Source organism: Haemorhous mexicanus, chromosome 18 (assembly GCF_027477595.1).
Source record: "Haemorhous mexicanus isolate bHaeMex1 chromosome 18, bHaeMex1.pri, whole genome shotgun sequence".
Taxonomy (NCBI): domain Eukaryota; kingdom Metazoa; phylum Chordata; class Aves; order Passeriformes; family Fringillidae; genus Haemorhous; species Haemorhous mexicanus.
Genome location: NC_082358.1, coordinates 7,997,747 through 8,022,647, shown reverse-complemented (window position 1 = coordinate 8,022,647; position 24,901 = coordinate 7,997,747). Strand labels below are relative to the sequence as shown.

Below are 24,901 nucleotides of genomic sequence, written 5' to 3'. Positions count from 1 at the left end.
GCTCAGGGGTCCCATCTGAGCCTAGGTGGGGTGCAGGGTGCTGGAACAGAGCACAGTGAGCAAGCGATGGACAGAACGATGGCAGCAGCTGGGCTGGTTCCTCGATATTTATAGACATTCCCAAGGAAGCAGTGAGGAGTGAGTGGACAGACACTAAAAAAGACTGGGCAAGTGCCAGAGGTGCAGCCTGGCCATGGGGCGCATGGTGAGGCCAACTGAGGCCAGGGTGGCAGGGTGCCAAAGTGGCCCGGGGGACATCCCAGTGGGATCAGGAGCCTGAGTTTGGGGTAGCAGGATACAGGGGTGTTGGGGAATCTGGCTGCCAAGGCACAGCGGTGCCAGGGTGTTGGGGTATCAAGACCCTGGGACACCGCAGCACCGAGCACCTGAGTGTGTGGCTCCTGTGGCACCAGGGCAGATATCTGGGGCTCGGCCCGACCACGACATCCCGGACAGGGGACAGAGAAGCCGAGACCGGGAAGGGCGGGGTCGGTTCCGAGGCAGGGGCTGCGGGCAGAGCCAGGCTGAGCCCTGACCCTGACCCGAGAGTCTCGGGCGGTGCCGCAGGGACCGATCCCGATCTCGGCCGTGCCGGGCAGTGCCGAGAGAGCCGATCCCGATGGTGCCGGACGGTGCCGCAAGCGCTGATCGTGATCCCGACCGTGCCGGGCGGTGCCGGCTCCGCCACCCCGATCCGGGTTCCCGGCGGAGGCGGAGCCGCGCAGGGAGGATCCCGGGACGAGCCGTGGCGGAGCGGCCATCGCTCGGCACCACCCGGCTCGACTCGGCCCGGCCCGGGGCAGCGCGAACGGACCGGGGCGGGGGCAGCACCGGGAGCGTGTCCCGGGGCCGGGCTGTCCCCGCGGGGGGGCGTGCCGCGGTGGGCAGCCCCCGGCCCCGCCGTGTCGCGGTGCCGGCCCGGACCCCCCGGCAGCGATGGCCGCCCGCATCCTGCACCGGCTGCGGCACGCGCTGGCGGGCGAGGCCGGCCGGGAGGAGCCGGCGGGCGGCGGCGGCGAGGCCGAGGACTGCCCGGAGAGCTCGGAGCTGGAGGACGACACCGAGGGGCTGTCGACGCGTCTCAGCGGCACCCTGAGCTTCACCAGCCACGAGGACGAGGAGGAGGAGGAGGAGGAGGAGGCGGACGGAGCTAGCGAGGAGCTGGAGGAGCCGCCGCAGGCGCCGGGGGCGGCAGCGGGCACGGAGGACGGAGGCAGGTGCTGGGGCGTTGAGCTGGGGGGACTGGGGTGGCTCCAGGGACACTCCTGCGATGGTGGCGTCCGGCAGCCCGACAGATGTCAGAGCCCTGTCCCCACGGAGGGCACTGACACCGCTCTCCCGGCACAGAGTGGGTCTCTGTGGCGGAGCGTCCCGGCGGCAGCCTGCTGACCCGGCAGCTGCAGGAGCTGTGGCGGAGGTCGCGGGGCAGCCTGGCACCGCAGCGGCTGCTCTTCGAAGTCACCAGCGCCAGCGTGGTCAGCGAGCGCTCTTCCAAGTACGTGGTGAGTGAGCCCGGCGCGGCTGGGCGGGCACGGGTTGGGTACGAGTCCTCTCCCCGGGGCAGGGATCCCACGGGGCTGGCGCTTATTTTCTTCTCTTTCCCCGTGCTGCTCGGATGGTGCCGGCGGCTCAGATGAGCCTCAGGTAACTATTGCTGATGGGTGCTGTGGCTGCAGCAGCCCAATCCACTCCCTTCTGTTCGGGCAAACTCCCCCAGCCCCTTTGAGGCCGCACACCCCGCTGTGCTTGTGCCGGGAGCAGCATGCCCCCAGCACTGCCTGACACCTGCCTCCCCCGCAGCTCTACACCATCTACCTGATCCGCTCTGGCCAGTTTGACAAGGCCCCTGCCACCATCGCCCGGCGCTACTCGGACTTTGAGCAGCTGAACCGCCGTCTGCGCTGCCGCTTCAGCTGCGACATGGCCAGCGTTGCCTTCCCCAGGAAGAGACTGCGCCGGAACTTCACCGCTGAGACCATTGCCAAACGGAGCCGAGCCTTCGAACAGTTCCTGTCCCATCTGCACTCCATCGATGAGATCCGCCGCTCTCCTGAGTTCCTCGAGTTCTTCTTCCTGCCGGACCTGCAGGCCGCACAGCGCCTGACGTGCACTGGCATGTACCGCGAGGCCCTGGCCACCTGGGCCAACGCCTACCGGCTGCAGGACCGCCTGGGGGTCTGCAGCTCCGGCCGCTTCCTGCTGACGCTGGCTGGGCTGGCCGTGTGCCACCAGGAGCTGGACCAGCTCAGTGAGGCCCACGGCTGCTGCGAGCAGGCGCTGCAGCTGCTGGAGGCCCAGGGCAGCCACCCGCTCCTGGGACCCTTCCTGCAGGCCCATGTCCACCTGGCCTGGAAGGTGGGCAAGGACAAGCGGCGCTCGGAGGCCCGGCTGCAGGACCTGCGGGAAGCTGGGATGCCCCTGCAGCAGCAGCCATCCCTGAAGGAATGCCTGATCAAGGAACCTCTGGAATGAGCCACCTGTGCTCACATGGGCGGGAGGGCAAGGGCTGTGGGGGAGCTCACACGCCTGTGGCAGCTGGGAACAGCAAGGGAAATGCCATGGGTGGCAATGGGGCAGGGGAGCAGCACTGTGGTCCCACGGGCAGCACAGTCCATGCCTGGAGCTGCCTCCTGAATGCACTTTCTCTGTGGTTAGTCTGTTTTGCGGGGCTGGGGACTCACGGGGGTCCACCACCCACACTGGTGCTGCCAGAAGCTGCTCCCCCTCTGCAGGGGATCCTGGAGTGGCTGACTTTAGCTGGGACATACTGGCACCTTGCAAGGGAACGGGAAAGCTTCTGGCAGGGTCCAGGGCTCTTGCCGGGAACTTCCCATAAAACTTACACAATAGAAAGGACTTTATTAAATAAAGTCTTGGCAGGAAGAAGAGCAAGGCGCCTGCTGTGTCTGTTTAGCCTTACTACCCCAGGGCATCATCAGTGGGAGGTCTCAAGCCTCCACATAGAGGTGGGAGCTGCCTCATCCCCTTCTCCCAGCTGGGCCCAAGCCCAAGCCCAGTCCTGGGGAGGAGCCCAAGGACAAGCAGAAGCAGCAACTGAGGAGCCAAGGCAGTACAAGCAGTGCAGAAGTGAGAAGAGGAAACAATGTGTGCCAAAGTAGCACCTTCCCCTCCTGTGACTCCGCCTGGCATGGAGACAGAGCTGATCCACTGTGCTCCTGGCACTGCCTGCCCTCGTGCAAGCCCAGTCACGGGTCCAAGGGGACAAACTCCAGGGACAGAGTCCAGCTCTTCACCCAATGGCTTTATTTTAAGGTGGGTGAGGGATAGCTGATGGCAGCATGTACTTACGTGCTGCGCAGCTAGCAGCTGGTTGCAATGATGCTCTGTTGGTCACAGTCTGTCACAGACACCTCTGGCACTGGGACTTCCTGCAGTGCTTGGTCCCACCTGGTCTCTTCCCTGTTCCTGTCCAGGTCCTGTCTTAATCTCAGGGTCCCTCTCTCTGCATGCTTGAGCCCCAGTTTATTGGGTCTCCTCAGCTAGAGCTTGCTCTGGGTTGGTGTCTGTTCCACCCTGATGACACCTTCCTGTGCGCAGGTGACAGCCAGGACCCCATCCCTGCGCCACAGCCGTCCCTGCACCAAGCCCCGGCAGCCACCTGCAGAGAGAGACTGTCAGACTGCAGCCCACTGCCCCCAGGACAGGCAGGGCTGGCCTTGGCCATGAAGGTCTCCCAAAAACACACTAAGGACTTACCAGCCCAGGGGCTCTCACACTCGTACAGCATCCAGTGGTCAGCTCTGAAGGGTGCATGGAACCACATGGAATGGTCGAGGGACACCATGAACTTGATGCGGTATTGCCGGTGCGGGAGCAGGGCCGTGCCCAGGAAGGCGTAGTCAGAGATGTAGGCAGCCACGCAGCAGTGCACCTTCATGTCAGTCTCTCCTGCAGAGCAACCAGTGCTGCCCATCCCGTGGGGGCCTGTGGGACATGCCTGGGGCACAGAGCCCCAGGGGCTCCGCTCCCCTGGAGCCAGCTGCCAAGCACAGCTGAGATTTTTTCCAGACTTATTCCCTTTGCCGTGCCATGCCCCAGCATCACCTCTGCACCTACCTGTATTACAGCCTTGAAGTGCCCAGGCTGGGGCACAGGCAGCCCCCTAATCACAGCCCTCCCCAGCCCACTCTGTTGCAACAGTGCTCCACAGTGTGAGCAGGTGCTTAAGCCCTTGGCTTGGGAGGCACCTGGACCCAGCAGGACCCACCTATGTAGCCTCGTGCTCGCACCCAGAAGAGCTGCTTTGGCTCCTGTGGTTCCAAGCTGAATATATCTGGTGGGTTCACGGGTTTAATGTCAATCGGCACATCTTGAGCTTGGATCTTGGTGAGACGCTTCCTGTATCCCTCAGCCACATTAGGATTCCTGCAGCCCAGCACAGAGCAGCAAGGTTAATGCCAGACAGGCAGGTTGGAACACATCCTACTGGCAGCAGCTCCAGCCCAGGGACCCAGGGGCAAACAGAAGGACAAGAGGGGCACAGCTCTGTTGTGTCCTGCTCCTCTGTTCTCCTCCCAGGCACATTCAAGAATTCCTCAGACTCTCCCACAGCTCCCTAAGCCCCAGCCAGCAAGGGGCATCCCTGGCGTGTCCCTTCCACCCCACTCACTGCAGGAACTTCTGGATGAGCTCCTCCTGTGTCAGCAGCTCCTCGGGGGGTGGCACGGTCGGCATGGTGAACTGGTGCTGCACTGGGCTTCCCTGCGAGAGCTGGAAGGAGGCCTGGCAGGTGAAGATGGGCTTTCCATGTTGGATGGCCTTTACAGAGCGAACAGAGAAACTCTTCCCTGTGCGGGTCCGCTCCACCTCGTACAGCACCGGCACCTTGGGGTCCCCTGCGACGGGAAAGGGACGCTCTGCCGCTGGGCCACGGCGCACCGCGCACAGGCGAAACCCGCCCCGCAGGGGCTGGGCCCGGCAGCGCCACTCACCCTCTCTGTTTGCTGGCACCAGGATGACGGCGCCTCCTCACTCCTGCGAACTTCCCCAGGGAGAAGGGAAGCTTCCCAACCACTGCCGGACCCCTCCCGAACCCCGGGACCCCGTCCCCGCCGCCCGGTTCCCCGGTTCCTCGGGCGCACCTGTCCGCACGAAGTAGCAGTGCAGCGAGTGCACCTGCTCGTCGCGGCTCACGGCGTGGGCCGCCGCCACCAGCGCCTGCCCCACGATCTGCCCGCCAAAGAGGTGCTGCGTAGCGGGCACCCAGTGGTGCTGGCCCCTGCGGGGAGAAGGCGGCCGCGTTGAGGGTGGCGGCGGAAGAGGAGGCGGCCCGGTCCCGCTGCCCCGGCGTCCACCCGCACCTGAAGAGGTCGACCTCCAGCCGCTCCAGGTTCAGCACGCTGGTGATCAGCACGCTGCGCAGGTCCCCGGACGGCGGTGGCCCGGATCCCGACCCCGCTCCAGCCCCGCCGGCGTCGCCTGGGGCCCCCATCACCTCCGCGAACAGGGACCGGCACCGCGACCCGACCAGCACGGCAGACCAGGAAGCACCGCCCATCCGCGGGGCGAAGACCGCCATGTGATTGGACAGTAGAACTGTCAGTCACCCTAGTCTTGTCAGGATGCTCTCGGCTGGTTGGTTCGCCTCCTGAAAAATCGGCAGAAGACGGCGCTGATTGGTCACGATCAGGGTGCGGGCGGTGCCCGGCTGGTTTAACGGGGATGGCGGGGTGGGCTTGGGCGGCTGAGCGGAGGGGTTCCGGGCGTCCCTCCGCGACCACCGCTCGCCATGCGCCCGCTTTCTCGCCTGTAAGGGCTGCCTCTACTGGCTGCGGAGCTGCGTCCCGGTGCGCAGCCACAACCGGCAGCACGGCACCGCTGTCCTCCAGGATGTCAGGTAAGGCCCGTCCGCCGCGTCCGTCTGGAGCTCGCAGCAGCCCCAGCGGCAGGGCCGTGCACCCGCGCTCCCCCGGTGTAGCACCAACAGGTCCCGTGGAGCCGCCGCTTGGGCCCAGCCCAGCGCTGCCCCGGGCACAGGCCCTGTCCCGTACCTGGCTTTGATAACCGGGCTGATCCCGGTAGTGGGATGCCCCGGTACCGGGGCACTGCCAGCTGTGCCACACACTTGCTGTGTTCGCTGTATAGCTCCTGCCTTTTCTAGCTCAAGAGTCCAAGCATCGGCATCTGCAGCATTCTCCAGCTGTCTTACCTCACTGAAGTGGAGAGATGATATCAGGTTTCCCTCAGGGAGCATTCCACGGCCTTCACTTCTCCAAGCGGCTGTAGTGACACTGTTTCCTTTCCATCTTAGCCGGTGAATCTGCTTGTGTGCACAAAGGCTACAAGGTCACTCACTAGTTATGCAACTACTCCCTTTGCCCTTTTAAAATATAACTTGCCTTCTTGAAATACAATTTAACCTCCTTCCTTGAAGCTTTTCTTGTCATGTTCTAGCCTGCTCCTCCAGAGCTGCAGAACGGTGTGGTTTAGGTATAAAGACACAATGAGCTTCCTCAGCAATGTGATGAAGTGCTGCTTCAAGCAGTTACTGAGAGACTTCTCCTTCACTGGGCGCCAGGCAAGGGAGGACAAGTCCTCTAAGCCTTCCTTGTGGGGAGCAAGGAGTGAGGGCGGAGAGCGGTGCACTTGTTGCTGAGAGACGTGAGCGAGAGCGGAGTCGCTGAGCCTCCAGCTGCCGCACAGCGATGCGGAGGGAGAGGTGGCCAGGCAGGAGCCGCTGCCCTCACGCCGCCCTGGGGAGCGGCCACAGCGAGCGGTGCTCCGGGCGCTCCCGGCCCGGGGCGATGCACAGCGGCCGCGGCGGGCGGCGCCCGAGCGCTCCGGTGCCGCCGCGGCGGGCGGAGCCCAGCGCCGGGCGAGGCCGCACCGCGCCGCCACTGGCGCGGCCGGGGGAGGCGGCGGCGGAGCGCGGCAGGGACCGGGACATGCCGCGGTGTCCCCGCCGGTAGCGGCAGCGGGGAGCGGGCCCGCACTGACAGCCCCAGCCGCTCTGGCCCGCGCCTGCCCGGTGCAGCTCCCGGTGCTCCCCCTCTGCATGTGGCTGCGGCGGCTGTGCCTGGAGCACCGCACCGAGGGGCCGGCCGTGATCGCCGCAGGAAAGCCGTGGGTGCAGGCACTGAGAGCCACCGGCAGGAGCTGCTCACCGTCCTGAGAGACCTCATCACGCCGGAGTCGCTGCCTCAGCTCCACCTTCACTGGCTCCTCGAGGATGGGATCCGGGCCACGCACAGAGGGCAGCTGGGGGGAGAGCAGAGACTTCTTCATGGAGCTGGAGATTGTCATCCAGGGTTAAGTCAGATTTTCAGTGCTAGGCTCTCTCTGGAGAGCTGCATCACCACCTTGGCCTGGCACTAGAAAGAGTGTGTTTCTAAGATCCCACCTGATGCCCATCCTGATCACCGTGCTACTCAGGCAGCTCCCCAAAGTCTACCTATTTCAGACTTGCCTCTTGCCTCTCTGGTGTGCCATGGTAACACATCCCAGAGCCCTGGCCAGGCTTCCCCCACTGTGGCAGCAGCTCAGCAGAAGCAGCAGCCCATGTCAGCCTCTTGTGGCTGTTGAGAGTCGCGTGATTGTCCTCCAGAGTCCACCAGCTCCCTGAGGCCCTTCAGTGTCAGCCTGAAACACCTCATGCTCTTCTCCAGAGTGAGCCAGCAAGCTCAGTCCCTGCTAGATCCTGTATCCTGTGGCAAAACTGGAGGCCGCAGAAACCTCAGAGGATGACTGTGAAGATTACATTACCCAAAGGACTGAAGACAGTATCAGGAAGTTTTTGAGTGGCATTTGCACAGAGGCTGCTGCCAGGCTGTGCCTAAGTGAGAGGCTGCTGCCAGTGTGCCTAAGGCAGTGCTTTGGAAGTCCAGGCAGCTGATTTGCACCAGGTAGGACAGGCTCAGTGTACAGATCCAGGAGAATGCCCACCCTGTGGGCATCTTCCAGGAAGGCCCAAGTAGCTCCACTTGCCACTTCAACCTGGCCTCCAGCTGCCCTGCTGGCACATCTTGTGATTGGACAGAATTCAGCTGTGCTGAATTCTTGCAGGAAGCTCTTGCAGAGGCTCAGTAGACCATGGGAGAGGGGATGTGATGCCCATCAGGCTGGGTGAGACAGTGCTTATGGCCTCTTGGAGGTCCTAAAGAGCTCCTGGAACAAGTCTTTGGATAAATTCCTGGTGGTGTCCTTCCTCATGGCAGAGATCAGCCAGCTGCCTGGCACAGTAGTGAGGACTTGGAGCACAGGACTCTGTGGGAGCTGGCTGGTAGCTGGATCAGCTCCATTGAAGTGAAGCTCCAGCACTGAGTGGGAGCTGAGCTGGGTGCTTCCACTGTGTCCTGTCTTGCACCTTCATTCCCCTCAGCCTGTCATTTCCTCAGCGTGGAAGGGGCAGTTTGGGTCCTTGATCTGCTGAGTGAGCGTCACTTGTTGCACTGGGCAGCAGAGGAACTGGATTGGGAGCTCCTGATCCTGCAGGAAGGGTAACAGTCACTGACCTGGCTAACAGCTGTGGCCAGGAGCCAGCTCTGGGTGGTGCAATGTGGGAGGTGCTGGTATCCTAGAATCTGCTGAGTTGGAAGGGAACCATTGGGATTGTGTCCAACTCCCAGTCCTGTGCAGGACACCACAAAAATCCCACCATGTGCCTGAGAGCATTGTCCAGACACTTCCTGAACTCAGACAGGCTTGACGCCAGGACCACTACCCATGGGAGCCTGTTCCAGTGCTCAGCCACCCTTTAGGTGAAAAACCTTTTTCTGATATTTTGCCTCAATCTCTCCTGACTCAGCTTTATACCATTTCCTCGAGTTCCGTCACTGGTCATGACAGTGAAGAGATCAGGGCCTGCCCCTCTGCTTCTTCTCATAAGGATGCTGAAGACCACAATGAGGTCTCCCCTCAGTTTCCTCTTCTCCAGGCTGAACAGACCAAGTTACCTCAACTGTTTCTCAAAAGCTTTGCTTCCAGTCCCATCACCATCCTCGTGGCCTCTTTAGAATGTTCTCTAATAGCTCAATGTCTTTTTTATACTGTTGTGCCAAAACTGCCCCCAGGACTTGAGGCGAGGCTGTATCAGTGTAGAGCAGGGCAGGACAATCGCCTCCCTTGCTGGCAATGCTGTGTCTGATGCCCCCAGTACAGGATTGGCCCTCCTGGCTGCCAGGGCACTGCTGATCTCATTCAACTTGGCAACAACCAGGTCCCTTTCCACAGTGCTGGTATCCAGCTTCTTTTCCCCTGTCTGTATATACAACCAGGATTGCCCTGTACAAGGTGCAGTGTGTCACTTGCTCTTGTTAGACTTCATACTTCTGGTGATTACTCATCTCTCAAATTTTTTGAGGTCTCTCAGCAGGGCCTCTCTGCCCTCAATGGAGTTGACAGCTCCTCCCAATTTAGTGTTCTTAGCACTAAACATTAATATATTACTTAATATTCCTTCAAGTCCTAAGTCTAAGTTGTTAATGAAGATGTTGAAGAGAATTGGGCCAAGGGTGAAGCCCTGTGGAACCCCTCTAGTGGCTGGACATCAGCCTGATGTCACCCCATTCCCTCTTTGTTTGTGCCCAACCTGTGAGCCAGTTGCTCACCCATTGTGTAACAGGTTTATTCAGCTGCAAGCTGGACACTTTGTCCAAAAGAATACTGGCACAGACAGTATGAAAAGCTTTGCTGAAGCCCAAAAACATTACAGCTACTGGCTTTCTTTAGTCAGTTACGTGGGTTACCCTGTTGTAGAAGGAAATCATGTTCAACAAGCAGGACTTTCCCCTCAAAAAGCCCTGCTGGCTGTGACCAGTGAGTGTGCTCTCCTAGAGGTGTTTTTCAGTACCTGCCAGAATGATCTTTTCCATGATTTTACTGGGCACTGAAGTGAGACTTACAGGCCTGTAGTTTCCAGGGTTCTCCTTCTTGCCCTTCGAAATAGGGACATCATTCCCCAGCTTCTAGTCATGTGGGAACCTCTCCAGATTCCCAAAACCGCTCAAAAATCATCGAGAGTCTTTGTGATGACATCAGCCAGTTCTTTGTGGTTTCTCAAATTAATCCCATACGGTTCCACAGATTTGTAGAGATCTAGGTACAATAACACGTGACAAAACTATTTCATCTGTAGCCAGCACCCGCAGGTCCTTGCAGCATCCAGCTGTGAGGTGTTGTGCAACTGAGCCAATAAATCACCCTCGTGTTGTCTGGGAGCTGAGCCTGTCCCTGTGCCAGCTGCAGCCACCCCCCCTGCCCAGAGCATGGGGAATGGGGCAGGGCTTTGGGCAGTGCTCCTCAGTCGTCCTGTGGTGCCTTAGGTGGCAGGAGGTGGCAGCTCCTGAATCCCTGCAATCCCACTGTACTGCAGCCCATTACAGAGCAGGGGTGTTGTTTGTCTGGTTGCAGCAGCTGCTCTCAATTCCTCAAGAAACAGGAACCCGCCCTCGTGTGCGGGGGTCACTGCCGGGCAGATAACACTGCAGGGAGGTGGGGAGCAAAGGCTTCGTGCAAGGGTGGGGGAGGGAAAACAGCCAGGAGAGGAAACTCCCTCATCTGTGGGCGCTGCTTTGGAGTGGGTGAGTTCCCCAGCCCTATCGCAGCCAGATGAGCTCCAGCCCCAGCACCTCCCAGGCTGTTCTTGGGACATAGCAGGGAATGTCACAGACCTCCCTCCATTGCTGTGGTTTGGTCACTGTTCATGTTTTTCCCATGGAATTTAGCAATTCCTTCATTAACACTTGGGTGTTGACGGAGTTGGCTGTGGTTGAGGGCTGGGGATTTCCTTTGAGCACCAGTTTTGTAACATGATCTGATACTATCGAGTCTGCGACTAAATATAGCATCCTGTTTCTTTAAAACACCTTTTTGTAAGCTTAGAGCTGCTTGTTTCCCCTTTGGTTGTGCTGTGGAAGAGGCCTGGAAGGCTTTGCCTGCCCCTTTGCTATCTTTCTGGCTTCCATGAGAACCCCTCTGATTTTGGGAGACCTCTCCCTTCCAGCCTGTTCCTCTGCACAGCTGCCACCCTGCCTCCCCTCCAGCTTGGCATAGGCACTGCAGGATGCCTGCTGCCATCCCCACCTGCCAGGGGTTGAAGGGTCTGGCTGAGGGCACAGAGCCGAGGGCATGGAGCTCCAAGTCAGGATGGCTGTGCCCTGCACCAGGTCACTGTGACTGGCTCTGTGGCCACAGACATGTGCCCAAGCAAGGGCTGCTGCCAGCACTGCTGTCTGGGTGCTCCAGCATCTGACTCGTCCCCTTCCAAGCTGAACACACAGGAAATAACTCATCCTTCTCTGGGTAAACATCTTTCCCAAGAGTGAAACTGCCCGGGATGAGTGTCCGGCTGTAATTTACCTCCACGTGAGCACTGTGCTGTGCCCTCCCACGCTCCACCCACTCTGATCCACCCTGACAGTCCCAGCATAATTCCAGGGCCAGGCACATGTCCTGAGCCCACAGGGCTGTCACCCGTGCTCCCTTCCTCACTGGTGGAGGAACTGCTCCCACAAGGAGTTGCTGAAGCATAGGGGCATCCCAGCCCCCAACGTTCCTTTGACAGAGTCTTGTCTGGAAGCACTTTATTGCTCTTTCTGACCCTCACCAATCCCCCTGCCCATATTCTGGGCGTGCCACACCGTTAGTGTGGGGAAAATTCCAACCCACTTTGCTTTCATGTCAGCCCTTCAGCAGCACATGCTGGGGTGAGTGGGCAGGGAGGGGCACAGAGCCTGCCAGGCAGCTATCACTGGGGGGCTGTTGATGTGGGGGGCAGCCCAGCAGCACCCTCGATACCTCACTCATGTTGGCAGCAGCTCTTGAGTAGTGGGGGCAAGTCCAGGCCATCGATGGCCAGGCGGTGCACGATGTGTTTCTGGATAACAAGCCGGCACAGCGTCTGCAGGGAAAGAACTGCAAGAGAACAGAGAGTGTACCTGAGCCAGGCAAGTCAGCAGTGAGGCTGGGCACAGCAGGGTGGAGGAGCTGGCAGAGCTTCTCAGAGGCACTGTGGTTAAAGGCAGTAGTGGGTGAGTTTGTTCTGTGGCATCGTCCTGCCCTGGGCTCGAACTGGCTGTGCGGGGGCTGGTGCCAGGCTGCTCCAGCAGGGCTGGAATCTCAAGGGCCCTGGGCAGCAAAGCTCTTCCCGTTATTAGGAGGAAGGCTGAGAAACAGTTATGTGCCCAAGCTGTGTGTGACTGTGGCTGGTTTGCATTTCTTTCTCTAGTGGCTGTCAAGCAACTCCCCAGGGTTTCACATACCCATGCTGTGCTTCTTTTTCATCCCACTCCCTTGGTCTGTCTGCACTGGCCCCAGCACCAAGCTGCTGGATGAGTGTCTGCAGGCTGGGGCTGCACTGCCTGCAGAGACAGCACCCACCATACCGTTGGGGCAGACCACCATGAGAACTGTTCCCTTGGGTACCTGCACAGAATCTGCTTGGTTCCTGCTCCTGTGATACGACTTCCTGGAGCCATGGGTGGCTGAGCAGCATGGGGTACTATCTGCTGCAGCCACTACTCTCATCAGCTGTTACACCAGGGAGAATACCAGGTTCTAGCCCTGGGACAGAAACAGCTGCTCTTGACACCAGCATGTGAAGTCATGGCTCCCAGTGCTGGGGGCAGGCAGTACTCTAGCTCTAGATCTTCTGGCTCTGTCTCACCTGATCCATCTCCTCATTTTTCCAGCGTGGTGCTAATTAGCACTTATTAGCCTGGTCCCTCCCAACAAGCTAAGGGACATGGGTTAATGCCCAGGCTCTGATGGCATCACAGGGTGTCTGCCCAGGGAACATCATGTCTGGGGCACGCAGCAGGCGTGTGGGTACGGTGTGCTGAGCCATGGTGGGTGTAGGTGGATGTTTTGATGCCAGGGCAGGATCTTAGCTGGCTCTGGCTGCCACGTGCTGTAGGAAAGGCTGGGCACAGCAAGGCCTTACAGCTGTGAGACAGCCCCAAACACCCAACCCTATCACTCTACTTGGGAAGAGTGGCCAGGGGGGTCTGTCTGACTGCTGCTGCTGCTGCTGGGGGTCTCTGCCCTGGCCCCAGCACAGCGCCCACGGCAGAGCTTTCGTCAGACGCTGCCCAGCAGCGGTACTGTGGATCTTGCCTGGGCTCCACAAGGACCAGAGGCTTTCCCATGCCCTCTTACCCCCTGTGCCCCTCTGCCCAGTGGCACACACCAACCTTCCATCTGTTGGCGACTACTGCATGACCCCACCAGAGCTCCCCCACTCCTGGCCCGCGCAGCTCGTGCCACAGGGAGGGGTACAGGTACCTACAGCCATAATCCACTGGGATCACCCGGACACTCTTGGTGGAGGCAAAGACGTCAATGACGGCGTAGAGCGGGCGGGTGGTGGGCAGGCCTCGGGCGCTCGGCCCCATGTCCTCACCGTTGATGATGATGTGCATGTCGGCGGTGCCGTCGGGCTGCGGGGCGTACAGCACCCCGATGCGGCTGCGCCGGGCGGTCGCGGGCAGCACATTCATCTTGTACAGGTCATCCAGGATGTGGCTGTAGCGGCCGGGCCGGCTGCGCCCCACCAGCGTGTCACGGGGGAGCCGCACCCGGTCGATCAGCAGAAAGGGCTCCCAGGTCTGCCCCCGTGCCTGCGCCTCCTCCCCCTCCACCACCACACGGTTGTGGTTCCGGGTGATGGCAAACACCCAGGTGTCCCCCAGGTTGACCAGGTCCGGCAGCGAGTACTCAGGCACTACCTCAAGGCTCTGGGGATCATGGGCTGTCAGTCCCACGCGCAAGTGCCCACACCAGCCCAGCTCCTTCTCCTCAATCTCCACCAGGAAGATCTGCCCAGGTGCCAGAGGCTCCTGGCTGAAGCAGAGCCCGTTGGCGAAGCTCTCCACCCGTGTGGCTTGTGTGTGAGAGGCATCCAGGCGGATGTTGGCGCCGTGGATGTGGTGGAAGCGTGCAGCAAGCCGCCACCGGGCAGCCATTGCTGCCGGAGCTATTTTTAACTGTCCCTGTCACAGCTGCTGTGAGGTGCTGACAGCCCGGCTGGGAGGGACAGCCGGAGGGCTCAAGGGGGGTCCTAGTGCCATGGGGGCGGTTAGAGGGTCCCTGTGGCTGCTGGGCACCACTTGGCCCAAACAAGACCCACAGACATTCCACCCTGGACTCTCCAGCGCTGCCACCTGGGCCGGGGTGCCTGGCTGTGCCCATGCTGTCCAGCAGCAGCTGGCAGTGACCGCTGGTGCCCAGTGGTACCAGCTATAGCCAGCAGTGGCCAGTGGTCATCCCACGGTGATGACTGGCAGTGCCTGGAGATGCCCGGCTTTACCCGGCGGTTCCGGGTGGCACCCAGCGGTGGCCGGTGGTACCCAGCTGTAAGCGGTGGTTCCCGGTAGTGCCCACCGGCACCCCGTTTGGGCATGGGGACTCCATCGGTGCTCCCCCCCACACTGTCCCGGTCCCAGTCCGGGACCGCTCCCACGTGCGCGGGCAGGGCCGGGGCGGGGCCGGGGCGGAGCCGGCCGCCCCCGGGGCGATGATTGGTCGCCGTGGGGCCCCGCCCTACTCACGTGAGGGCCGCAGGTCATATGGGCGCGTGTCATGTGCCCGCCGTGACCACCGCCTGCGAGCGCCGCGCCGGGAGCGGCCGCGGTCAGCGGGACCGGAGGGGCGCCGGGACGGGACCGGGGGGACGGGATGGAGGGACCGGGACCGGCGCCAGCGGCCGGGGAGCCGACTGGGCCGGGCCGGGGGTCAGCCCCGAGTGGGGGGCCGGGCGGGGGCAGCCGGGCCGGGGCGCTCGCGGGGCGCCGCCGCGGCCGTTCCTGGCCGATAGCAGCCTGACCGTCCCTTCCACCCACCGCAGATGGGGCCGGTGTTGCTGTCGTCGCTGCTGCTGCTGGGATTGGGCCGGGCCGCCCCCCCGGACCATGAGGTGACCTACCTGCCAGGGCTGTCAAAGCAGCCGTCCTTCCGCCACTTCTCGGGCTACCTCTGCGCCGGGCCGGGCAAGTACCTGCACTACTGGTACGTGGGACTGCGCCTGGCGATGGGAGGGCATCGGCTGGCACCGGGCACTCACAGCTACACGTCCACAGGTTCGTGGAGGCCCAGAGCAATCCCCAGAGCAGCCCCCTGGTGCTGTGGCTGAACGGGGGCCCTGGCTGCAGCTCCATGGAGGGCTTCCTGAAGGAGCATGGCCCCTTCCTGGTTAGTAGTCACTGCTATCCCGTGACTCAAGGACTCAGGGGATGACTGGCTGTGTGGCACAAGCCATCCCGCTGTGTCCTGTCCTGCTTTGCCCATCAGTCACCACCTTCTTCCTCAGATCCAGCCCGATGGGGTCACACTGAAGTACAATGAGTACTCATGGAACAAGGTACAGGCACTGCTTTTCTTTGTGGCTTCAAGATGAGGTGGCCGTGAGCCAGTTCCTCCTGCTCTCTCCATGGAGCCTACCGCTGCTCCCCACCCACCCAACACACCCTCCTCTCGAGTGTGCTGTTGAGCAGCACAGGAATGTGGCCATCCCAGTGCAGCCCTGGGGCGGGCCACGCTCCTGTGGGTGCTGCTATGGGCGGGGCTAGCAGTCCTTGGCCCCACTGAGCCAGAGGGTCTCCCCTGATTGGTGGCTCCTCTGCTGTCCCTGCAGATTGCCAACATCCTCTACGTGGAGTCTCCTGCTGGTGTTGGCTTCTCATACTCTGATGACAAGAAGTATGCCACAAATGACACAGAGGTGAGTGACTGGGAGAGCCCTGCTCCCCTGCCTGCCCTCTCCTGGCTATGGGGTGCAGCCTCACCAGTTGACCGTGCCACCTTCTCCCTGCAGGTTGCTCACAACAACTACCTGGCACTGAAGGACTTCCTCCGGCTCTTCCCCGAGTACTCCAAGAACGATCTCTTCCTCACAGGGGAGAGCTATGGAGGGGTCTACATTCCCACACTGGCTGAGTGGGTGATGCAGGACCCCAGCCTCAACCTGAAGGTGGGCAGCTTGGCTCTGCCCAGCTGGGGAGCAGAGGGCTTGGCATAGCCAGGGTGGGACCAGTTAGGATGCAGGGCACACCTGGCCCTGCAGCCCTTTTTCATCTTCCTGGGGTTCTGGCAGCAGCTGCTGGTGGACGTGTCTGTCCCTGCTGCCGGGGGAGTGTCCTCAGGCACCCCCAACCCTCCCTGTTCCCTCTGCAGAGTAAACAGTTCCACATCTGCTTCCTGCCTGCGGCTGCTGTGCTGTGACTGCCCTGCGGGGAGCTGGAACACAACAGGGTTGTTTTCTTCTTGCCTCGCAGGGAATCGCTGTGGGAAATGGCCTCTCATCTTATGAGATCAATGACAACTCCTTGGTTTACTTTGCCTATTACCACGGGCTGCTGGGGACCGAGTAAGAGCAGAGGGAATGCTGGATGTGCTATCTGTGTGCAAGCAGGATGGGTGCACAGCTGAGGCTGGGGCTGTCTGGCTGGTGGTGTTGAGACAAGGGCAGCACCTAGCCTGGGTCAGCAGCTGGGCTGTGGCTCCTTGTCCCAGGGCAGCTCCCGTGGGTGGCCTTGTTCATGGGGTAAAGAGGGCATGCCAAGCTGCATGCCTTGTGGCCAGTGGGCTGCAGAGCAGCTGTCATGTCAGTGTTATCACCTGGTCCAAGTGGTGCTGGTCTCTGCCCACAGGCTGTGGAAAGACCTTCAGGCCTATTGCTGCTCCCAGGGGAAGTGCAACTTCCATGACAACTCCAACCTGAATTGCACACTCAAGGTGAGGAGAGCCGGAGCCCCTATAGGTGTGCCCAGCAGAACGTGCCTGGGCCCACAGGTCTACAAGGGTTCTGCCTAGTCCCAAACCCTTTTTGCAATTCCTTGCAGATGGGGGAGATGATTCAGATTGTAGAGGAGTCTGGCCTCAATATCTACAACCTCTATGCCCCATGTGATGGAGGTGTTCCCGGGAGCATGAGGTGAGAGATTTGGTTGCACCGGTACAGAGAGACATGGTGGGCTGGGCAGGGGGCCCCTCTGGGACGGATGGATGGTGTGTGGCTACTGCTGAAGACTCCCCACAGGAGAGCCCTTAGCCCTTCTTCTCCAGGATTTTCAGTCTGTCCTCATACTGTTTCTGGCTACAGATATGAGGGTGATTATCTCATCACACATGACCTGGGCAATTCCTTCATCCGGATGCCACTGAGGTTCTCCTGGCGGCAGGTGAGCCGAGGTGCCCATGCTGCTGGGCTGTGAGCAACCTCTGTTCAGCCAGTTGTGCTGTTGTGGGCAGGAGGGGCAGAAAGCAGCTGCTCCATGGGGCAGGTGCTGCTGTGACAGTGACTCTCCCAACTCTCCCAGAACCTGTTTCGGATGCCAGTAGCCCGAAAGAAGGTCCGGATGGACCCGCCCTGCACCAACTCCACAGCCCCTAGCATGTATCTGAACTCCCCTGAGGTGCGGAAGGCGCTGCACATCTCCCCCGAGGCTCCAGAGTGGCAGGTGTGCAGGTGAGCAAGCTGTGGGCAGGGAGGGGCTACTCTGAGAAGGAGCAGACATGCTGCCATTGCTTCCTCCACAGCTTTGAGGTGAACCGCAGCTACAGGCGCCTGTACATGCAGATGAATGAGGTGTACCTCAAGCTGCTTGGAGCCACGGTGTGTGCAGGGGAGCCCACAGACCCTGGGAGTGTCTCTGCCAGCTCAGCCTCCTACCTGGCTGGGGCTGCTGTCCTGCCAACAGCTCACTCTCTCTCTGCTACACAGAAATACCGGATCCTAGTCTACAATGGGGACGTTGACATGGCTTGCAACTTTCTCGGGGATGAGTGGTTTGTGGATTCCCTGTGCCAGAAGGTAAATGGGCAGGGCCCAGGCCAGGCCAGTCACTGGCTCCAGGCTATGTGCTGTAGCTGGCTGTGGCAGAAGCATGGGCAGGGCCAGCTGCAGGTGCTGAAGGCACTGCTGCTACTCCCAGGTGCAGGTGGCTCGCCGGCCCTGGCTCTACACGGAAAACGGTGAGAACCAGATTGGTGGCTTTGTGAAGGAATTCACCAACATCGCTTTCCTCACTGTCAAGGTAGGGCTGAGGGCTTGGGGGTCAGGGACAGGGCTGTGGGTGGGTGTGCTCCATACCAAGGCTGCAGTCAGGGTTGGGTGGTGGCAGCTGGGCTGTGGCAGCTCCCCAGCCACACTGCCAGCCACTGTCCCTTTCCTACAGGGAGCTGGCCACATGGTGCCCACAGACCGGCCACTTGCTGCCTTCACCATGTTCTGCCGTTTCATTAAGAACCAGCCTTACTAAGAGCTGCCAAGATAGCGCCCGGCGCTCCAGCTGCTCCCACCACCCCACCTGCCCTCACCACCGGCACCTTGCACAGCCCATCCTCGCTGCTGCTCGGCTACATGACAGACCTGTCACGCCTGCAGCCTTCCCCCCCCCAGCTGGAAAGGGTGAAGGGCATTGGCTGGGGGACTCTGTCCTTATGGGAGAGGCGTTGTGCACCTGCTGCAGCCACCTCCTCCCTTGTGACTTCCTGTCTTGCCTCCTCCCTGTCTGCGGTGGCAGCTGCTTCCCTCCCAGGCAGGGAGCAATCCCCAGCACTTCCCCTTGGCCCCAGATGCACACGGCCTGGGCAGGCTGTGAGGAGCAGCAGCAGGGGGCGGCTGGGTCCTGCTCACCTTTACTTTGGCTCCCACCACCTCTGCTCCCACTGAAGGAGACTTACCACCACTACCACAACAATCCCGCTGCCAGGGCACACAGTGCTTCAGGAACTCGCAATAAACTCTGACCAAGGTGCTTCTGCTCCTCCTCGCACCTTTGTGCCAGCCCCTGCTTCACTTTCTTCCACTCTCTGAGGAGCACCAGTGAGTACCAATGCTCTTTGCCAGGGAGCCCTGGGCTCTGTGAGCTCTGCCCTTTCTGCAGGGGTCCCTGCATCCTGGAAACAAGTGACCCAGCTAAGTGGCAGCAGCACAGTCACTCTGAGCCCTCTGGCATTGCACTAAGCTGTGTTTGCTCTCAAGGACCCAAGGTGGGCAGCAGCATCAGCTGCCTCCTTTCCATCTTCCCACCATGTACCCCAGCATGGACATGTCCTCCAAGCAATGAGGCCATGTGGTTGGAGTTAGGTGGTTTATTAGTGTAATGAGCAGGGCTGCAGCAGGGATTCCCAGAGCACCCTCTCCACCTTGCCGCGCCCCACCAGGGCCTGGACGCCCTAACAATGTGCTGGTGGTACCAGGGAAGCTGCTTCCTACCTCCAGTCTACGGGTCCAGCCCGGGATCTGCCCTTAGTCCAGGGAGGAGAGCTAGAGTGAGCTGGGGTCCAGGCTGGGCTCTGCTGGCTGGGAGCTGGAGTAGGCAGCGGCGGTCGGCACCGGGCGGTATTTCTCAATCACCTCCCGCAGCCCCTTGGAGAAGTGGAGATCAGCTCCCACTGTGAGGAATCCCTGCAGAGAGAAGAGAGTCAGGGCAAGGCTGGAAGTGACAGTGCCCTTCCCAGCAGGACATGGAGGCACAGGCTGTGCCCATCCCACCACATACCGCGTGATTGGTGACCACCTCCCTGGTGAAGTCCATGCCTTCGGGCAGTGGGATCTGCACCCCCTTCTTTGTCCTCTCTGCAGAGAGGAAGAGCTGGGATGAGGCTGAACTCTGCTATGCCCCTGCCTACATTCCCGGTTGTGTGGGAGCAGTGATGCCTACCGTTAATGATGGGCATGATGGTCAGCTGCAGCAGGGTCTTCAGTGGAGCCTGCAGCGAGAACAGCTGCGGGAGAAGAGCTGGGGTCAGTGTAGTGGCAGAGCTGCCAGTCAGGGCAGGGAGGGCTGTAAGTGGGGATTCTCAATGGAGAGCCTCTCCCCACCCCACACTGTGGCTGGGTGTAAGCGTTCCCAGGCCATCACCATGCTCTCACCGCAAGCGACTCCAGCGCTGACTGCTTGGAATAGATGCGAAACCTGCACAGAAGGAAGCAGTTGTGAGTAGGGTGTGGAGGGGACCCTCCCCATGCCCCCATGGGACCCCAGCAATACCGTCGTAGGTCCAGCTGCACACGCAGTGCCTTCCCTTGCAGAAACACCTTGGCACTCAGCTTGGTTTCCTGGGGAGGGAGAGGGCTGACTCATGGCAGGCAGAGGACAACCAGACCAGCTCATGCCACAGGTCCAGTGTCCCGCTGCTCGGTGACACCAGTGCCTTACAACACAGGATGGGGGACACTGCTCCCATATATGCTGGGGTGACTGCACAAGGAGCCCCAGCCCCCCTCTCACCATGGCCATGCTGGAGAGCTGGACAGGTGGGCGGTCCGGGGGCACCAGTGAGATGTTCAGGAAAGCAGAGACAGAGACCGAGGTCCCCGAGGGTTTGATGGTGCAGCGGGGGGGAGCAGAGACCTGCAGCACCAGCCGCAGCGGAGCATCCACAGAAGGGCTCTGGGGAAGGCAGGTGAGTTGGAGGCTAGGCACAAGGCAGGGCTGTGCTCTGTCCTTGGACTCTGCCATGCCTTCCATCCTGTCTGGGGGCTCCTTACCAGCATGAAGATGGTCCCAAAGAATGTGGCTCTCAGCAAAACCTCCAGGTCCTTGGGCACCTGTGGGGAGCAAGCCACTGCTGCAGGTCCCAGCAGAGCTGCTCCCTGGATGGCACCTCCTTTGCTCTGTAACGTAGCCCACCCCTCCCTCCTTCCTGCCTGCACACAGTTTGAGTATCTGGTGCTTCTTACCTTCTCCCCCTGGAGCTCTATGGTCAGTACTCCTGCTTGGAAGTACGAGTGCATGGCTGAGTCGAAGAAGTACTCAGAGAAGGCAACATAAACCATGCGTTCAGTCTCCTTGATCACCGGCTCCACCGCGTGGTTCTCCAGCTCCTGGTCCTCTCTCACCCGGGGGAAGAACATGCCCTGGACCAAGAGCAGGAGAGGTTCCCACAGCCACGGGGCAGCCCTCACCTGCTTCATGGAGCCTAATGTGCCTGCTGGCACAGCCTTTTCCATAGGGATGGGGAGGAACCAGCAAGGCAGGACCCAGTGTTCACCTTGAAGTCGAGCTCAAGGGTGTCAGTGGTGATGGACGGATCCCGTAGGAGGGAGTAGTCAATCCCGATATGCTCATCCACGTAGTTTCTCACTGCCAGGGAAGATGTGCTGGTGTGACTTAGCCTGGAGCTGCCTGGCAGCTTGATGCCCAGCCCTGTCTGCCCGACAGTGAACAGGATCCAGTCCCTTTCCCAGGGCAACACACACCAGGCACTGTGTCCAGCAAAGAGTTCAGCAGCACCAGGCTGGCATGCTCCAGGGATGGGCAGATCTGCAAGGCAAGGAGCCAAGCTGAGGGGAATCACTCCCAGGACTGGATGAGGAGCTACAGAGGCAGGACAAGGCCCAACAGACAGGTGGGATACAACTCTGCCCTCTCCCACACACATCAAGCCCTAACATCTCACAGCTCCTCCCTGTGCTCAGCTGTACCTGCTGGCTGAGGAGGAAGCGCATCCCTGTGACAATGAAGGTGCTCAGGAACTCATAGACCTTCCTGGAGAACACAAGAGTAGTTCTGCACTGCCTGTTCTGCTGGGCTGAGGAAGCACTGAAGGTGTGGGAAGGGAGTCAGGGAGCCAGGCACATGCAGAGGGGTCAGGTGTTACCTGAGTGTGCCAGAGAAGCCAGCATGCATTCTCGCTATGGAGGCGTTGCAGGTCATATTGGAGATCTTGAGGCGCCCAGCCTCATCCTTGGCCAGCTGCAGCACTGTGTAGATGTGGACACCATCCGCAGAGGCATTGATGGACCCAATGTCGTAGCTAGAAGCCAGGAAAGCAGATGAGAGGAGCACACAGCTCCTGCCAGCTGCAGGACAGCAAGGCACCTGCAGAACCCAGCAAGCACAGCTATGGGGTGGGCTAGCACCCAGAGCAGAAGGAAGGGGAGGCAGCTCACAAGAACCAGTAGAGCAGCTGCCTGCGGAAGCGTAGGCTAATGGAAGCATTACTGATGTTGAAGACAAGATGCTGCTGGGGCTGGAAGTTCAGGTCTGAAAAGGCCAGCTGCAGGTCTGTCACCTTGACCCTGCAGGGAGGGGACAGGGATGGTTAGACAGAGAGATGGACATAGGAAGCCGTGGGCAGCAGGCAGCACTCACTGGCTGATGTTATACTGGAACTGCCCCTCATTCCCATGCAGGTCCGACACCGTGATGTTCTGCAGCTCCTGCTCCACAAAGCGCAGCCCTTCCTGCTTCACTGCAGAGAAAACCAAGGCTGGGCTGGGACGTGCCCTCCTGGCAGCATCGCCCCTGACAGGCCCCACTCCTCCCCGGCCACCCCATGGTGGAGCAGTGCAGGCAGAGCCCTACACAAGCACAGACCCCAAGAGGGTGCCCAACGTCCCTCTTTCCCAGACTGAGAGATCCTGGACAGCCTCTTACCCAGGTCCAGCCCCTTGGAAGTAATGCGGATCTTACAGCCAGGAGGGCTATGTGAAGCTGTGACCAGCGAGGGCAAAAGGAGAAGAAGGAGGCAGCCGCCGGCAGCCATCTCCCACCTGGAGGCAGAGAGCAAGGTCAGCACGGACTGGCCTGGGCACATACAAGGGTGTCAGCACAGACAGGCCCCAGGTGACACACTGGAAGGGAAGCAGCTGCTGTCCAACCTGCCCAGGGCATGGCTCCAAGGAGCACCCCACGGCTCCCTGAAACCCCCCAGTGCTGCCCAGGTCACCTCTGCCCGAAACCTCTGGACCAGTAGCCCTTGAGGGCACGGCTCCCATCCCAGGGTGCTGTGCACAAGCCCCCGCACTGGCCCTGTGGAGCCCGAGGGTCCCACATCTGGGAACACCCACTCCAGCACTCCCCCGCCCTGAACACACCCCGCTCCCCAAACCGCAGGGACAGGCGCCAGCCCCGTGCGTGCTGCTGCAGCGGGGAGCCCCAGCAGTTCGCAGAGGAACGAGCCCTCGCCCGTGGGGCCGTCCCACAACCCTCACAGCCCCCCCGAGATGTGCCGCCTGCCCCCAGGCTGGCTTGAGACGGGAGCTGGAGCCTGTCCATCCCGCAGCAATATGCAGAGCTGCGGGACGGGACGGGACGGGGCTCCCCCACAACTTCCCCCAGTTCTCTGAAAGGAGAGGATGGGGACACCCACCCCGAGGCTGTGCGATGGGACGGGGCTCCCCCACAGTGTTTTCCTCCAATTCTGTGAAGGGAGAAGATGGGGGATCCCCTTCCCCGGGGCCCGGACCCACCGTCCTGCCCAGTGGCTGGGGGCTCCCCCACACAATACCGGCTCAGTTCGGGTACTTACAGCGAGGCTTGTCCTCGGTTCCCGGCGTGGGGAAGCTGAATCACGTGAAGGCAGGAGGGAGGGAGAGCACCACCAGCTCCAAGACTTTCTTTTGAGCTGGCTGAGGTTTCCCTGCCTTTATATAGCCCCCAACTGCCACTCCTTGTGGGCTCACATCTGGGAGGAGACAGCGGGACGGACGGACGGGGAGGATGCAGGTCTGTGTCCCGCCGAGCCCGGCTGGCTGCCAGCACCGGCACAGACAGCGGCTCGCCTGGCTACCTCCAGGCTGGACACGAAGCCTTCCTCCCCCCGAAAACACCGCTCCCCGCGTCCTGCACGCGCAGCCACAGCCATGGATCTCTCCGGCACCCCCCGTGCGAGGGGCACATGTGCAAACGACAATGTCCGGAAGGGCCTGAGCTCTTGGGGACTCCCTATCTGTGTTGTGCAGCTTCTGCCCGTGCTCAGCTATCCCAGCTTCAGTGCAGACCCAGGCCGGTCTGCAGTGCTGCTGGGGTTTTGTTCATGGCCATCTGTAACATGAACCTGAGCAGAGAAGCTGCGGACCTCAGGACTGCCCCGACCCCAAGACCGGCAGCACTGGCTCTGCAGGATGTGCCTTCGGATGGCCTTGCCCCGTGTGTTAGCGGCAGCTTGGCTGGCTCCGGGGTCGCAGCACCGAGATAGGCACTGCCGGAGTGTCCCCATGAGCGCCCACGCCGCCGTCCTGCTCCCGTCACGGAAAAGACGGGCAGCTCCTCAGCCCGGGGCTCCCTCCCGAAAATCCTGCCTGGCCGAACCATGCCGAGTCCGCCCCGGCCCTCACCACCCCCTCGGCCGCTTGAGCTCCCTCGTTCCAAGGCTGAAGTTTCACTGTCCCTTCACAGAGTCCCCTGTGCCCTCAGGGGTCGGTCTGAGCCGGCCCCTTGTGCCCCAGGGGGTTATCGGTGCTCTGGGCAGCAGAGCCGGGCTGCTGGAAGCCCAAAACGGGATCCTCAGTGCTTACACAGCACTTATCCCCCCAGAACTGCTGCGCCAGCGTTAACTCATTAAACTGACCCCGGCGCTCCCGGAGCAGAGGGCAGGACTCCGGGAGATGGGAAACCCCTTGGAAAGCTGGGCAGCGGGGATATCCCAGAAGAAAAGGGCGGGGGAGGCCCCGCGGTTTCCCCATGCCGTCTTCACCGGGGCCGTGGGCCAGCACCGGCCATCGGCTGCCCAGGGAGCTGCGGCTGAGGCAGGACGAGTGCTCTGCTAGGAGGATGTGGCAGAAGCTCCGCCGGCCGCGAGGGTTCCTGCGGCCTCCAGGGAGCCCCCAGTAACAGCCGTGTCCTCCTTCCACATCCCGTGTCATCCTCCAGCATACGCTGTGCAGCAGCAGCAGCCGCGAGACAAGGGAGCGACCCCAGCGACCACCGGGCAGTGCCCTGCGCTGCACCGCGTCCCTCACTGCCAGCTCCGCCGGCTGCCACCGGGACCCGCGGGCCGGGGAATGGCCACGGCAATAGTGTGGAGAGGGAGGGACGTGTCAGCGCTGCGCCCGAGGGACCGCTGGGACAAGCAGTGGCTGCCAGGGCCGGCCCGGGCTGAAGCGCAACAGGACCAACCGCTGAGCCCGGCGGGCGGCGGAAGCCCCGCGCCTCCACATCAATGCAGACCCCCCGGCCCGGTCGCCATCCCGCCCCGGCGCCGCCGCTCTTCAAAG

General features: G+C 61.3%; 6 protein-coding genes and 1 long non-coding RNA gene across 8 annotated transcripts; 4 read left to right on the top strand and 3 right to left on the bottom strand.

Annotated features, from left to right (window-relative positions):
• Positions 1–927: 927 nt before the first annotated feature.
• SNX21 (sorting nexin family member 21) lies at positions 928–2,888 on the top strand. Of its 2 annotated transcripts, none has more exons than XM_059863039.1 (3): positions 928–1,213; positions 1,348–1,502; positions 1,801–2,888. In XM_059863039.1, exons 1-3 carry the CDS (start codon positions 937–939, stop codon positions 2,470–2,472), a joined length of 1,104 nt encoding a protein of 367 aa, XP_059719022.1. In that variant the 5' UTR covers positions 928–936; the 3' UTR covers positions 2,473–2,888. The 2 variants fall into 2 exon arrangements, with proteins under 2 accessions (XP_059719022.1, XP_059719023.1); XM_059863040.1 differs by having other exon boundaries at positions 928–1,217; positions 1,348–1,495.
• Positions 2,889–3,241: 353 nt separating this feature from the next.
• Positions 3,242–6,316, bottom strand: ACOT8 (acyl-CoA thioesterase 8). The gene is made up of 7 exons (XM_059863041.1): positions 6,170–6,316; positions 5,322–5,608; positions 5,103–5,239; positions 4,631–4,856; positions 4,229–4,386; positions 3,718–3,909; positions 3,242–3,619 (listed from the first exon to the last, which is right to left on the bottom strand). Exons 2-7 carry the CDS (start codon positions 5,537–5,539, stop codon positions 3,501–3,503), a joined length of 1,050 nt encoding a protein of 349 aa, XP_059719024.1. The 5' UTR covers positions 5,540–5,608; positions 6,170–6,316; the 3' UTR covers positions 3,242–3,500.
• On the top strand, positions 5,615–6,374 carry LOC132336006 (uncharacterized). The gene is made up of 2 exons (XR_009488784.1): positions 5,615–5,857; positions 6,122–6,374. It is a non-coding gene; the product is annotated as an uncharacterized LOC132336006 (long non-coding RNA).
• An 89-nt stretch (positions 6,375–6,463) lies between these two features.
• ZSWIM1 (zinc finger SWIM-type containing 1) lies at positions 6,464–10,820 on the top strand. The gene is given in 8 exon segments (XM_059863013.1): positions 6,464–6,538; positions 6,664–7,208; positions 7,210–7,268; positions 7,271–7,524; positions 7,655–7,819; positions 7,822–7,951; positions 7,954–7,997; positions 8,000–10,820. Coding segments are annotated over 8 exon segments (1,539 nt in total). The 3' UTR covers positions 8,267–10,820.
• A 705-nt stretch (positions 10,821–11,525) lies between these two features.
• On the bottom strand, positions 11,526–14,501 carry NEURL2 (neuralized E3 ubiquitin protein ligase 2). The gene is made up of 2 exons (XM_059863046.1): positions 13,244–14,501; positions 11,526–11,871 (listed from the first exon to the last, which is right to left on the bottom strand). The coding sequence occupies exons 1-2, from the start codon at positions 13,917–13,919 to the stop codon at positions 11,756–11,758; spliced, it is 792 nt and encodes a 263-aa protein (XP_059719029.1). The 5' UTR covers positions 13,920–14,501; the 3' UTR covers positions 11,526–11,755.
• Positions 14,466–18,728, top strand: CTSA (cathepsin A). Its single transcript, XM_059863038.1, has 15 exons — positions 14,466–14,586; positions 14,801–14,961; positions 15,033–15,144; positions 15,263–15,313; positions 15,587–15,673; positions 15,767–15,922; positions 16,227–16,318; positions 16,602–16,686; positions 16,794–16,885; positions 17,054–17,132; positions 17,271–17,419; positions 17,491–17,566; positions 17,675–17,764; positions 17,886–17,987; positions 18,129–18,728. Exons 2-15 carry the CDS (start codon positions 14,801–14,803, stop codon positions 18,210–18,212), a joined length of 1,416 nt encoding a protein of 471 aa, XP_059719021.1. The 5' UTR covers positions 14,466–14,586; the 3' UTR covers positions 18,213–18,728.
• Positions 18,729–19,032: 304 nt separating this feature from the next.
• Positions 19,033–24,782, bottom strand: PLTP (phospholipid transfer protein). The gene is made up of 16 exons (XM_059863037.1): positions 23,215–24,782; positions 22,341–22,456; positions 22,056–22,155; positions 21,854–21,982; positions 21,562–21,717; positions 21,386–21,449; positions 21,161–21,224; positions 20,953–21,044; positions 20,642–20,818; positions 20,450–20,509; positions 20,190–20,351; positions 19,950–20,017; positions 19,832–19,874; positions 19,620–19,683; positions 19,458–19,534; positions 19,033–19,363 (listed from the first exon to the last, which is right to left on the bottom strand). The coding sequence occupies exons 2-16, from the start codon at positions 22,447–22,449 to the stop codon at positions 19,223–19,225; spliced, it is 1,506 nt and encodes a 501-aa protein (XP_059719020.1). The 5' UTR covers positions 22,450–22,456; positions 23,215–24,782; the 3' UTR covers positions 19,033–19,222.
• Between the last annotated feature and the right edge of the window lie 119 nt (positions 24,783–24,901).

Coding starts and splice junctions, on each gene's coding strand:
- SNX21 (XM_059863039.1), top strand. CDS start 937: ATGGCCGCCCGCATCCTGCACCGGCTGCGGCACGCGCTGGCGGGCGAG. Junction 1,214..1,347: donor AGCGGGCACGGAGGACGGAG/GCAGGTGCTGGG, acceptor CTCCCGGCACAG/AGTGGGTCTCTGTGGCGGAG. Junction 1,503..1,800: donor AGCGCTCTTCCAAGTACGTG/GTGAGTGAGCCC, acceptor CCTCCCCCGCAG/CTCTACACCATCTACCTGAT.
- ACOT8 (XM_059863041.1), bottom strand. CDS start 5,539: ATGGCGGTCTTCGCCCCGCGGATGGGCGGTGCTTCCTGGTCTGCCGTG. Junction 4,857..5,102: donor CTGCTACTTCGTGCGGACAG/GTGCGCCCGAGG, acceptor TTCCCGTCGCAG/GGGACCCCAAGGTGCCGGTG. Junction 4,387..4,630: donor CTCATCCAGAAGTTCCTGCA/GTGAGTGGGGTG, acceptor GCTGGGCTGCAG/GAATCCTAATGTGGCTGAGG.
- NEURL2 (XM_059863046.1), bottom strand. CDS start 13,919: ATGGCTGCCCGGTGGCGGCTTGCTGCACGCTTCCACCACATCCACGGC. Junction 11,872..13,243: donor GATCCCAGTGGATTATGGCT/GTAGGTACCTGT, acceptor GTTCTCTTGCAG/TTCTTTCCCTGCAGACGCTG.
- CTSA (XM_059863038.1), top strand. CDS start 14,801: ATGGGGCCGGTGTTGCTGTCGTCGCTGCTGCTGCTGGGATTGGGCCGG. Junction 15,145..15,262: donor AGGAGCATGGCCCCTTCCTG/GTTAGTAGTCAC, acceptor CTTCTTCCTCAG/ATCCAGCCCGATGGGGTCAC. Junction 16,886..17,053: donor GGTGTTCCCGGGAGCATGAG/GTGAGAGATTTG, acceptor TTCTGGCTACAG/ATATGAGGGTGATTATCTCA.
- PLTP (XM_059863037.1), bottom strand. CDS start 22,449: ATGGCTGCCGGCGGCTGCCTCCTTCTTCTCCTTTTGCCCTCGCTGGTC. Junction 22,156..22,340: donor TTCCAAGGGGCTGGACCTGG/GTAAGAGGCTGT, acceptor TTTTCTCTGCAG/TGAAGCAGGAAGGGCTGCGC. Junction 19,875..19,949: donor GTGCAGCTGGACCTACGACG/GTATTGCTGGGG, acceptor CCTTCTGTGCAG/GTTTCGCATCTATTCCAAGC.